Source organism: Temnothorax longispinosus, chromosome 2 (assembly GCF_030848805.1).
Source record: "Temnothorax longispinosus isolate EJ_2023e chromosome 2, Tlon_JGU_v1, whole genome shotgun sequence".
NCBI classification, from domain to species: Eukaryota; Metazoa; Arthropoda; class Insecta; order Hymenoptera; family Formicidae; genus Temnothorax; species Temnothorax longispinosus.
In genome coordinates this window covers 11,795,136-11,807,171 of record NC_092359.1, presented here as the reverse complement: position 1 = coordinate 11,807,171, position 12,036 = coordinate 11,795,136, and the positions used below count along the sequence as shown (strand labels likewise).

Sequence of the window (12,036 nt, the reverse complement as noted above, 5' to 3'; positions counted from 1 at the left end):
GTCTCCTTTCTACCGCTACAACAGGCCTCCGCGGCCTGTTGCGCCTTTATTGCTTGTAATCTCCGGCAACGAGCAATCAGCGAGCTTAACGTTAGCGACCGGCGACTCATTACGTTTCTTCGTTGCGCATACTTAGCCCGTCTCCGAGGCTCGCACGCGAATTCGCTTGCCGAAGTAAATCGTGAGATTCAGGCGAATCTCGTCGTTTTTGGCGTGTTCACGCGTCGCCTTTGAATCTGTGCGAGACGTGAAGGCGAGAGAGAGGATTGATCGAGAATGTGGGTGGTCGAAGTTAAAAATGTATAAGAAGCTGCTTCGTGAGCAAATTAAAGATGTCAAATATCTCGATAAAGAGATATTCTCAATATAGATATCATAATATTATAATGGTAGCTTAATCGAAATTATGTGTATGATTAAATATTTACGTAATTAATCACTTTCTAGGTTTTGGAATATGCTTTTATGCTTAAATCAATGTTTATATAATAGATTTACGTAAATTAAACTATTCAAAATTATTGTAAAGAAGATCATTGAGTATGTTACGGGAAATTTGATTAAATCGGTTATTATGCATAATTCCTGCTTTTTTTGGGACATTTAAATAATAAAAGCAAAAATGTTCAAATTAATCAAATTAACCGGTTATTATACATATTTTCCAATGCAAAATGGTCATTTTGGTAAATCATCTTATTTGATTAACTGTTTAAAGCGCGTCACTAACCTACATAGGTTAGATGACGCGCTTTAAAAGTATTTAACTGTTTAAAACGCGTCACTAACCTACATAGGTTAGATGACGCGCTTTAAAAGTATTTAACTGTTTAAAACGCGTCACTATGTAGGTTAGTGACGCGCTTTAAACAGTTAGATACTTTTAAAGCGCGTCATCTAACCTATGTATAGGGTAGTGACGCGCTTTAAACAGTTAATCAAATAAGATGATTTATCAAAATGACCATTCAGCATTGGAAAATATGCATAATAACCGGGAAATTTGATTAATTCTTCTCTATTAATCATTTTGACCAAACAAATTGGGAATTATCCATATTGGCCGGCCATTATGTATAATTCCCAATTTTTCATATTTCCCGTAACATATATATCTCTCTTTTTTCTTTCTTTCTTTCTTTTTTTATTAAATTAAATCTAATTAATAAAAAAACTTGAACTGATAAAAAATAATATTTTCTTCCATATTTATAATTATTTTTAAATTTTACGTTATATTAAAAATATATTTTACATGTTTTCGTGACAGCATAATTTTCGGAGTTTACGTAAAAAAAGTATATCATGTAACTTTAGAAAGTTAATGAAACAATTTCCTTTAAAAACATTTCTGTTTATTAACGTGTTCTGAACGACAAAGGCGTGGCCGAAAAGGTCCCGATTCCCGAAACAACTCGGCGGATTTTCGAGTGCACGTATTACGTCAACTCTATCGTCGCTTTATCCGAGATAAGTAATAATGTTTCGGGCATCACATACCGCGGAGGTCCGTCCGTAAATTAAAGCCGCGACGGGCCGAGCCTCACCTGCGTACACGAACGAGTTTAATGATTGTTTAATGGGGGCGCGTGTGTCGTAAATTATCCGTATATTCGACGGTCTCAAATGCTTGAAATTGCCTCCGGGTTCTGAGCACGAGTATACAGACGGCAACCCGCTTTTTCTCTCCCTCTCTTCCATTGTCTTTCTTAAACCGCCATCATCTTTCGTTCTGCATCTTTGACCCGTATTCTTCTTTTTTTCCTCTGTCTTCTTGTTGAAGAATTACAATATGTTAAAGGAAACGCATTACTGCGAAAAATACCGCGGGTATTTTGCGCGGCATCGATAGGGACTTCGTTGCGATTTCGACCTTTGGGTACAGTAATAAAACTGATTGCAACAATAATAACCGTCTTCGAACCGATCGAGTTCATAAATGCTCATTTACATCTCTATACGTCTTTATAATATCGTATTTTAAAAATATGCGTATTGCAAAATATATTGGGGACATTAATGTATTAAAATAAACATTTTTTGAGGAAATTAAAGAAAACGAAATAAATATTGTTGACCCTATTTCTATCTTTATGTGATATATACTTTAATAAACAATGAGATAAAAATAATGAGTTTAAGAAAGGGGAATTGTGAAAATGTTAGTTGGTGCCTTTAAATTTGCAATATTAATTACTTTATAGCATGTAAGTTATACTTTCATATTTCGTGCTTTATACAATCATACATTTTTAGATTTCTTTACATAATTATCTTTATAATTTTATTATCTAAAGCTTACCTCCATGACGAACCATATTTCGTCGTATTCGGCTTTCTTAGTTGATCGTCTGCGATATATTCCGTAGAAATCCGGTAGATTTGAATGACCGGCGAAATCACGAAGAATATGATACTCTTCTACAATTAGGAACTGCGTTTCCGGCGTGAGCTTTTGAATCTTAATGGCAACTTTTTTATTTCCTGAAACACAATCGATATGTATATTTATCTTTGCGTGTGATTATTCTGCTGCAGCAAGCAGCAGTTTTCCCATGCTTCTGTATCTCGCGATTTATATTTTCATGGTTTTACACGAATTTCGTCTACATGAATGTATATCCTTTCGTATATCCTTACGTACCAGCTTGCTGATCAATCCCTTCGTAAACATCGCCGCATATGCCAGTACCAATACGATCCTTCAGTTCATATCTCTTTCCTGGATCCTGAATACTATTCAATCGTTTAAGAGTCATAGATCCTGTGTCCCGGTTTTTACCCCGATTTTCCATTTTCCCCTGCTCATTTCGGACGTTATCGTGAAAATCGTTACTTTCTTGTTGTTTTCCGTAACCGTAATCGTTCATTTTGCAGGTAGATAGTGTCTGTCACCTGAAATGTGCATGCTGGAATAGAAACCGAAATATCTATAAATCATTCTAAATAATTAACAATGATTAAAACATATGCATATGCGGAAAAAAGTATTTTGAAAAATAACTCTTATTCTGCGAGTAATAGTTATTTTTATGCAATTAGTGATTCAAAAATTTGAGACAATATGAATATATAAATTCCTTTAAAGTAAATAAAATATTTATTTCGTGGGATAATTAAATAATTAAATGCATTAATTTTAGTTCGCATTAAACAATATCATTTAATAAGAACGATAACAGATTATATTAAACTCGATATTAAAGCTTCGATGAATTACTTTATCAACCAACGTGTAGTTTTTGTAGTACATATTATAGTAATACATATTGTAGTAATACAGATTGTGTCATATAAATTTATGTATTGTTTCTTTTTTCAGAAAACTGATACTTATATATGGATGTGTACGTCGATGATAAAGAAGCTGCTCTTTTACATCCTCAAAGAAATCAAGATCGATATCTTCTTCTTGTGTGATCAAGTCGCAGGATCGAGGATGACTCTTCGAACGCTCTTGGAATATTTTAAGAGACGTCAAGATTGGGTCGGTCGAGTGTTTTAGCAGCCTTTCCCCCACCCTTTCTCGGACCACAAAGGTGAGTGCTAATTATATTCTCTCTCGAGTCCCGTGAACGAGTGGTAATCGCTAATTAGTACCTTGCTTCCTGAAAGCTTCGGCGGGCGTTGCCGAAGAAGGATGGGGCGAAGAAAGGATCGGAAAGGCGTCGTTGGCCGCGAACCTGACTCGCATCTCTGTCTGTTTATCGATCGTATGTTTTAATCGAATTATACAAAGCTTGCTCGTTGAGATTTAATCGAATTCTTCTTATATAAACAAATTAAGACGCGTCTATCAAAATTTCTCTCAGAAAATTATTTTTCTTAATTCGCGAGATATGGAATAATTATAAAACTTCCACGGTAAATTTATTATTTTTGTGTCAATAAATGTTTGCAATTTACCGATAAGATGGAATAAAACAAAATATATTATTATTTGCAAATTAATTATTTGCATATTATTATATTTTGCAAATATTGTTGTATAAATATAGGCGCTTCTTCTAAAAACAATTTCGACAAATTAATTCATAAACTTACCATTTAGTCATCAATACTAATTGTAAAGCTTGTATGGTTATTTTGTGACTGTTTCCTGTACAAAAAAAATGTACAGGATGGATATCTAGTCTATTTATCGCACACATATATTACGGTTTACATAAAAATATTTTAACATTCACCGCTAAGCGTATTTTAGTTGAATTTCCATTTACGCCGGATTAAATGATTTTGTAGAAGAACAATAAAATACTTAATTTATAGTGTTGAATTTATAGTATTAAGTTGCACAAAAAATATGATATATGAAATTTATTTGACAATCGCCCCATGACAATCACTGATGATTGAAAAAAAACTCAGTGTCAGTCACTAGTAACCATTCACCAGTCATAATGGTGTATGTGTTAAACGTGTGACAGCAAAATCACGCAATAAATATTTTTCGTATATCTATATATTAAAATAGCAAAGAATCTGGGATAGTAGATAGCCAAGAGTTATTTTTCTTTATAATTAATGTTAAAATGTTATTTTCTTAGCTTACGCTTTAGCATAATCCATTTACGAGTTACTCCGATTGTTTTCATTTCTCTTCTCTCTAAGGACGCAGTTGATAAGCTTCATGAAAGCGTGCCGTTTCTAATCGGATTATCATTCGGTTTCAAATACTATTACAACAAAACGTATAATCAAGATTTCATAAATAAAAAAAAGATTTCATAAATAAATAAAAAGATATTTTCTTATTTTTTCTTCCTTAAAAGTTTAATTTTAACTTTTTAATATAGAAGAACGCGTTTTATAGGATATTTCTTTATAATTTTTGTCTTTTAGTAATTGTGCATCTTCGAAGATGCGATTATTTCTGCAGTTAATTTAATTCTGCTTCGTTCATTATCGCGAATTAAGCGTCACACCTTCGAGTTCCTATAAAAAATTAATCTGCTATTTCTCGACACGTATCCTCGGATCTTCGCGAACTTGTGTAAATCCCTAGCTATGCACAGGTCGGCGAGAAAATCACCGAGTATGCAGGGCGAGAAAAGAGAGGAGTCACGTCGTTAGCCAATTCATTTATTCCCGGTAGGTCGGCGCCCGTCCGGCATAATCCGTCGATTTGTCGGCACGGCGTGTCCCGTGTAATGCCGCTTCTTGCCGCTTGTAATCGAGTCGGAGGAAAGGAGAGCGACTCGAGCGAGAGGACGGCGCGTCACTGACTATATGTGAACGGCCGTAAGAAAAGCCACTCGATCCGGAGAACGTTCACAGTTCCATCCTCCATCTTCTCCTCCTCCTTCTGTTAACTCCCGGCGCCCTCCAGGATCTTCCTGCCTCTGTCTCTCTGTCTTTGCCACCTTTCCTCTTCGTCCTGAGCTGATCCTGCGTCGCCTTTCTTTCCGTTTTGCACCGATGCCGGTGCAAGTTTATTGATACGGTGGGGCGCTAAATTATTGATGCCCGACTGCACGCCGCGAGACAAACGAAGAAGGAAAGGAGGAGGTGGACGTGGACGTATCCTGTGATTTCAGAAAAAAGTTTTCCGCGTCACTCGGCCCGTCACCGGTCTTCCCGCCGCTCGCTTCTCGTTGCCTTCGGCTCGTCCTCTTCTGCGTATTAAACAAGCGAGGTGAACTCGAGAGCCCGTGCTCTTTAAAAGGAAGGAAGAACTGTGGGACAACGAAACGCACATTGTGAGAAAGTTTCGCGCGATATGTATGAGGAACCATTGCGAGGTATGTGTTAATAGGGATGAGTTCACAATCTCTCTGATCTCTTCTGACTTGGCTCCTTTCTGAGAAATTGATACTTGTTCTCCGTTTACGTTGCTTCCATGGAAAACCGATTTGAATAATTGCTGCTTCTTGAAAAATGTTATTATTGCTATTATTAGATAAATGCTGTTCTCGATTCTCCGCAAGTTTCTAGCGTCGCTATTGCTAAGAAGATTACCATAGTGCTGATTATGTATTTTTTTTTTAAAGATGATGGCAATTGGTAAGGCCAAACCCAATCCATAGCATTCCAGAAATTGAATCTAATCGCGTTGAGTAACTATTGATTAGTATATATCGGTACGCGCAAGGTGTAATTGCCGCAAGGCAACCGCTGATCTGTTGCAACCTCCATTTGCATTTCCCACGTGATCAATTGACTGATTGACTCATGCAACGTATAGAGATCAATAGGCTTCTCGACATTCGTTTCTGCGTTTCTGCGAAATTCGTACATTCGCTTCTCCAAAAAGCAGCTGTGTGGGAAAGTTGATATCTGCTGGGCCTCGAGGACGGTCGCCTGCCACAGCGGAATGTTAGCACCGCGAATCCCTGGGAAGAAACGGCAACGGTAGTAGAGTGGCAGAAGAAAAAAGAGAAGGGAGGGGGACAGGGGACCGAAAACGAGCGTCGTCGCTTGGGTCCGACCAGACTCGGGGACCTCGGGGACCAGTTGAAAAGGGTTCGGCACTCCTCCCGCTGAAAAGCACCGCTGGTGAACCGCTGTGACAAGTAGCCCGCTCGCTTCTCTCCCGTGCTCGTGCAAGAACCGCGCACTTGCTGTGTAGCGGCGGTATAATCGTTTATTCCTCTTCCTTTTTCTCGCGAACAATTATTATCATCGCGATTGAAATGCCCAGAGAGTTTTCGCTTATTTTCATAATAGATCTTGGATATGGTAAATCCACTGCTCGAGTGAACCTGTGTAAAGTTAGCACCCCATTTTTTAAATTTTGAAATTCTAAAAGTTCTTTCGGGTTGTTCTAGACTTGTTCTAAATTGTTCCAGAAAATCAAATTTTTAAAATAAAAATGTTTGTGGAAAATTAATAAAAACAATTTTCTAACCTGGCGCCTTATTTTTCAAAAATCGAACTTTTCAAGGTTGTTCTAGGTTGTTCTAGTTGGTCTAAATATTGTTCCAAAATATTAGTTTAATTGGTCAAAAACTTTAAGATATTGAAAAAAAAAATTTTGGAAATAACAGTTTTTGGCTATTTTATTCGTAAATAAAATGACTTACAAAACTGTTGATTTAGAACATATTTATAACCGCGAACAAGTCAGAACACGGTTATAAAAATATGTTCTAATCGACAGTTTTGTAAGTCATTTTGTTTACGAATAAATGGCCAAAAACGGTTATTTCCAAAAAAAATTTTTTTTTTTAATATTTCTTAGTTTTTGACCAATCAAACTAATATTTTGGAACAATGTTTAGAACAACTAGAACAACCTGGAACAACCTTGAAAAATTCGATTTTCGAAAAATGGAGTGCCAGGTCAGAAAATAGTTGTTATTAATTTTCCTCGAATATTTTTATTTAAAAAATTTGATTTTGTGGTACAATTTCGAACAAGTCTAGAACAATCCGGAACAACTTTTAGAATTTCAAAATTTAAAAAATGGGGTGCTAATTTTACACAGGTCTCGAGTGACGTATCAATTTTTTAAGGTATCGCGAAGTTAGCGCGAGTTGGTCCTTTGTTTTATTTTCCAAGTCGCTTTTTCTCCGTCTTTTTCTAAAATTCTCCCTTTGTGTAGCTTAGATTGTACTTATCTTTCGTTTTTGGTGCAGGGCATCCGCAATGAGGCAATCGCCGCGAACACGGGTCAAGTCTTTTCGCATGCTGCGGTTCGAACTACTCGCGGCGTAGAAACGCGTACATCTCGAAGGCGGGACTCTTACGCAGTCCTTTCTTGCTTCGCGTCTTGTTCCTTTTATAGACTCCCAGCGATCGATGCTTTCGGCAGATAAAGTATCAGAGCCTGTTTGTAGAGTCCAAGCCTGAGGTGTTGCAATTCTCGCGTTCTTGTCTCGAAAAATTGTGGCGATTGTACGCTATTTCCGTCAGCGGGCTAATTTATACCAAGAACCTGGTCGCTTGGTCTTCTCTTCGCCGAAGCTCATGTAACATATTTAACCTCCCGGTGTATTTTTTGGGTTCGCGCGAGTCGCGAGAGGCTCCATCTCGGCCCATCTTCGGTTTTTTCTTCTTTACTTCATTCTTTCGTTTCAACAATGTCGATGTCAGAAATGCCAATACGACGGACATGCGATGTTGCTTCGCTTGGACACAACCTGTTATGAAACCTATAAATGAGAGATGAATACTTTCGTGTATCGCCACACGAAAGTCGTATGAATAATTTTTCTCTCTTAATATATATCTTACTATTTTTGTAGCAAAATATGACAACTTTGCTTCAATAGCACTTGCTATTGAATGCATTTTACGAATGATGTTATATTTTTTGTTTCACTCGTTATAGTTATTAAAATACTTTCTTTATAGGTTTTCTATATACTTAAAAAATTAGAGAATAGAAACTACAATACGTTGTTATACATGTTGGAATATGGTTAATATATTTACTTCATTCATCTTACACAATATTAAAGAGAGGAGATCTTTTACATAATTTCTTCTTTCTAGTAGAAAGAATAAAAATGTTTACCTGCATGTGTCGTAAATAACTTAAATAAGATCAATTGCGACACATTTTATTTAGTATTCCAAGTACCGATTACACTATCCGCACGTTACTCTTCGCCGTCATACCCGCCACTCCTCGACTTCATCATTTTTCGTGTATGCGTGACTTTTCTTCACGACTCTCGCGTCCGCGATACGGTAGGCGTGGTGACGACGAGAAGAGGATGCGCGAAAATTGTACTTACTTACGTAAGAGACGCCGCTCTCTCAAGTCGTCCCGTGCGACAGAATTCACCTCTAATTAAAACGCGTCTAGCAGGTCGTACAGGCCCCCGCGGCGTTCACCCTTGCAGTGCCAGCCGCGACTAAGTGTACTACGACGTATTCGTATGGGGTGGCAGTGCGCGAGGGATGCGAGCGCGATGCTTGGCTTCCATGATCCAATAATACCGACTTAATTAGCTAACTGTCTAACTCCGAGCAAGCCTGTTAGCTTATTGATTTCACTCGCCAGACTGCGAGACTGCCATCCAACCATTTCACTATCCCATCCACACCACCCTTGGAAATCCATATTATCTTTCATTCATCGTTATAAGGATCGTTCTAAGTTCTATCGAGAAGCGTCTGGGCTGCATGGATAATCTTTGGTCCTCTCCCCTTTTCTCGCCCTCATCTTTCTCGCAGGCTTTTCAAATTGCTCATCGGGTTGAGATACTTAATAAATTCGCCGCGTGCTTTCCAGCGCTTTCGCTTAATCTTTCGCAGATATCTTAATCTTTATATTCATAGAATATTCACGTGAGAAGAAATAATTGTTTAATACTTAGGTAATATTACATTTATCGTCACCCGAAAAATTAGAATAATACTCTCTGAAATCATAATTTTTTTATTTATTTATATAGCACTTATTGAAAGTAAGAAAATAAGAGAACAATAAATATTATACATTTTTGTCATTACATATACGCCATAAAATCATTTTTCATTATTTTTTTTTAATATAAAAGAAAGTTAATATTTATTAGATTATTCTTCTATCACATTAATAATGAAATAAATACAAGTAGTGTAATTTTGTAAAAATAGAAATTTAATAATTCTTACCAGAGAAATGCCTAAAATACTTATTTGTATTTTGAAGAATTATACACAGTTGGAAAGTTTGTGTTAAATATAACATAAATTACATGTCCCAAACAGTCCACTTAAATTTTTGTGTTAATTTAACGTAATATGGATGTGTAAATGGTATAACACTGATACCTACTATGTTAAAATATTTCAACCGAAAGGAAATGTAATTCTGGTCGTAATTTGAGGTTAATTATGTGTACAATACGTATGAATATAACTTTTATGTTGAAGTTAAAATTGTAAGATAAAATCAACACTCTTTTTCTGTAAATTTGAACACATTTAATAAATACGTTCAAATTGTGTTACTACATATTTTTTAAATTATTTTAACATTTTAAATTTGTTAATTTCAATTAACATAGCAGGCATATGTTAAATCTACACATGTATATGATGTGTTGATTACTTTACACAAAAATTTTAACAAGGACCTTTTTTAACATAACTATAAAAATTTTCCAACAGTGTACTTTTCGTCGCGTATGAAACGCGTCTATTATGCGTAGCGGAAGCGCATAATTACTACAAGTCGATAATGAAGTAAGTAAAAAAGGAAATAAATAAGACAAATAAGTAAGAGAAACGATTGCGTCGTACGTGCGCACGTTTGCTTTTAGTCTTATTCTTCGGATCTCGATGTACTCTGGAAAAAGATCTCTCAGGGCGGCGCGCGCGCGATTAATGCGCTTTATCGCGGCTTCTTCAGGATCGTCCTGGTCGCTGTCGCCGTCAAAGGGAGCCGCTCGCCGTTCGCGGGACTGAGTGGTTAATGCGGATGCGCGCCTTACCACTCCTTCTTGCTTCGCGAGTGTTTCCTTGGATTTCGACGTTTTATCGCGGATGCGTATAACTGCCACTTTGCTTAATACTCGTTAAGTTAGCAGTTTGTTATTCGCGGGAGCTTATAAAAAAGTTTTATGTCTCTCGGAGCTTATAAAAAAGTAATTAACCTTTTCTTTTGCTGAGGACAAAAATAACTCGATAATCTGTGTAGTTTGTGTCAATCCATGATGTTTGAATATTAAAAGATTTATTGTGAATCTTTTAAGGTTAAGGAATAAATTAAATTATAGAAATATATGATAATGCAAGAAATTGAGTAATAAAATAATAATAAACTAAAATAGGTAATTGAATATATATTATTATTATTATATAGTAATAAAAGATGAAGTTGTATCTATATTGCGGAAATTAATTATCGTGAGTATTCATCTTGGAGCAATTTATCTTGGAGCAATTAGCTTGATTCAGTGAGTCATCTATGTGCCGATCACGTACGAGTTACGTGAATCATGGAACTTTTTCGCTCTATTTCGCTCACGCTGTTTATTGTGTCTTATATAAAATCAATATGGTCTTCCTTTTTACCTTTTGGGCCATTATTAGATATCCTTTAGTTTGGATACTTACATTGGTTTGCCGCTCTTTTACGCTAGCATTTTTTTTGCGCGGTTCTATCAGTTGTTGTGAAAGACCGATTGCCGGTTTATGAAAAAACTTGTACTGTTCACATTTTGATTTATCAGCGATCAGGATAAAAAAACAATATCCATACGATATCGACGTATCTATATTGTGATTTGACTTATAGTGACTATATAGTCACGGAATTGAATGGTTAGAAATTTGAATCTATTAGTCAGAATATGATTGGAGCAATTATAAGGATTTTCTGTGCAACACGAAAAGATGGTGTAGTAATTATATTCTTATGCAAAATAATTAACTATTAAAAGCATTGACATAATTAGATATGAGATATACACATCATCAAGGTAACTGTTTCAATATTTCTTTACTAATACAAAAAGATTAATTGATTAACCCTAGAGAGGTAACATGAATTTTCTCATACGTGAAAGGCCAAGCGGGGTAATAAATTACCCCAAACTTGTACCGCGTGTATAATGTTACTATTTGTTGTTAGACAACTTTTTAATAGACTAGACACTACAGACGCGCGCTACGCGCGCGCTATTTATCTTTAACATTTCACTATTAACCCTATTATACACAACTGTCAAAATATACAATGACAGCTACAAATGAAGTAAGCGCAGCAAGAAAACCAATCGGCATCGCGGAAAAGAGGCAACAATAAACTATCCATGCCTTTTTTAGAAAGGGATAATTTTGTTTGTTTTTTAATAGGGAAGACGATAGTAGTCATCAATTTGCGGTAGTAAAAAAAAAAAACAGTAAAATAATTTCGAAAAACAAGAAAAAGAACCAAAAATTGGACTAAAATGACTATTTTTATAAAAAATGCTGTAGTTTTTCATAAAATTCACCAATTTTAAAAATTCCAACGGATTTTGAAAGACGAATAGACAACCTTCAAGGGCATGTAAGCGATTTTTTCGTTTCTTAAAAAAAACATATTTCTTTGAACGTCTGAAGTAGAGGAAATGATGAAAAACTGTCGGATGGGAAAAATCGCAAGAAATGGAAAG

The 12,036-nt window shown here is 36.0% G+C and overlaps 2 protein-coding genes across 9 annotated transcripts in view; one reads left to right on the top strand and one right to left on the bottom strand.

The window, feature by feature from the left end:
* Ninac (STKc_myosinIII_N_like and MYSc_Myo21 domain-containing protein ninaC) overlaps nucleotides 1-8,818 on the bottom strand; it is a 29,107-nt gene extending 20,289 nt beyond the window's left edge. For 2 of the 8 annotated variants that reach the window (XM_071771797.1, XM_071771804.1), the window contains exons 1-3: nucleotides 8,683-8,818; nucleotides 2,645-2,909; nucleotides 2,303-2,484 (exon numbers count right to left, since the gene is read on the bottom strand). In XM_071771797.1, coding sequence (XP_071627898.1) covers nucleotides 2,303-2,484; nucleotides 2,645-2,870 — 408 coding nt within the window. In that variant the 5' untranslated portion in view covers nucleotides 2,871-2,909; nucleotides 8,683-8,818. Of the gene's footprint in view, nucleotides 1-2,302; nucleotides 2,485-2,644; nucleotides 2,910-4,552; nucleotides 6,713-8,682 lie in introns of those variants that run through there. The other 6 variants (XM_071771800.1, XM_071771801.1, XM_071771803.1 and 3 more) reach the window with 6 other exon arrangements.
* LOC139809129 (protein Wnt-6) overlaps nucleotides 1-12,036 on the top strand; it is a 132,858-nt gene that overhangs the window by 17,029 nt on the left and 103,793 nt on the right. The window contains exon 2 of the mRNA XM_071771809.1: nucleotides 3,323-3,539. The gene's annotated coding sequence lies outside the window, so the exon portion shown is untranslated. The remainder of the gene's footprint in view (nucleotides 1-3,322; nucleotides 3,540-12,036) is intronic.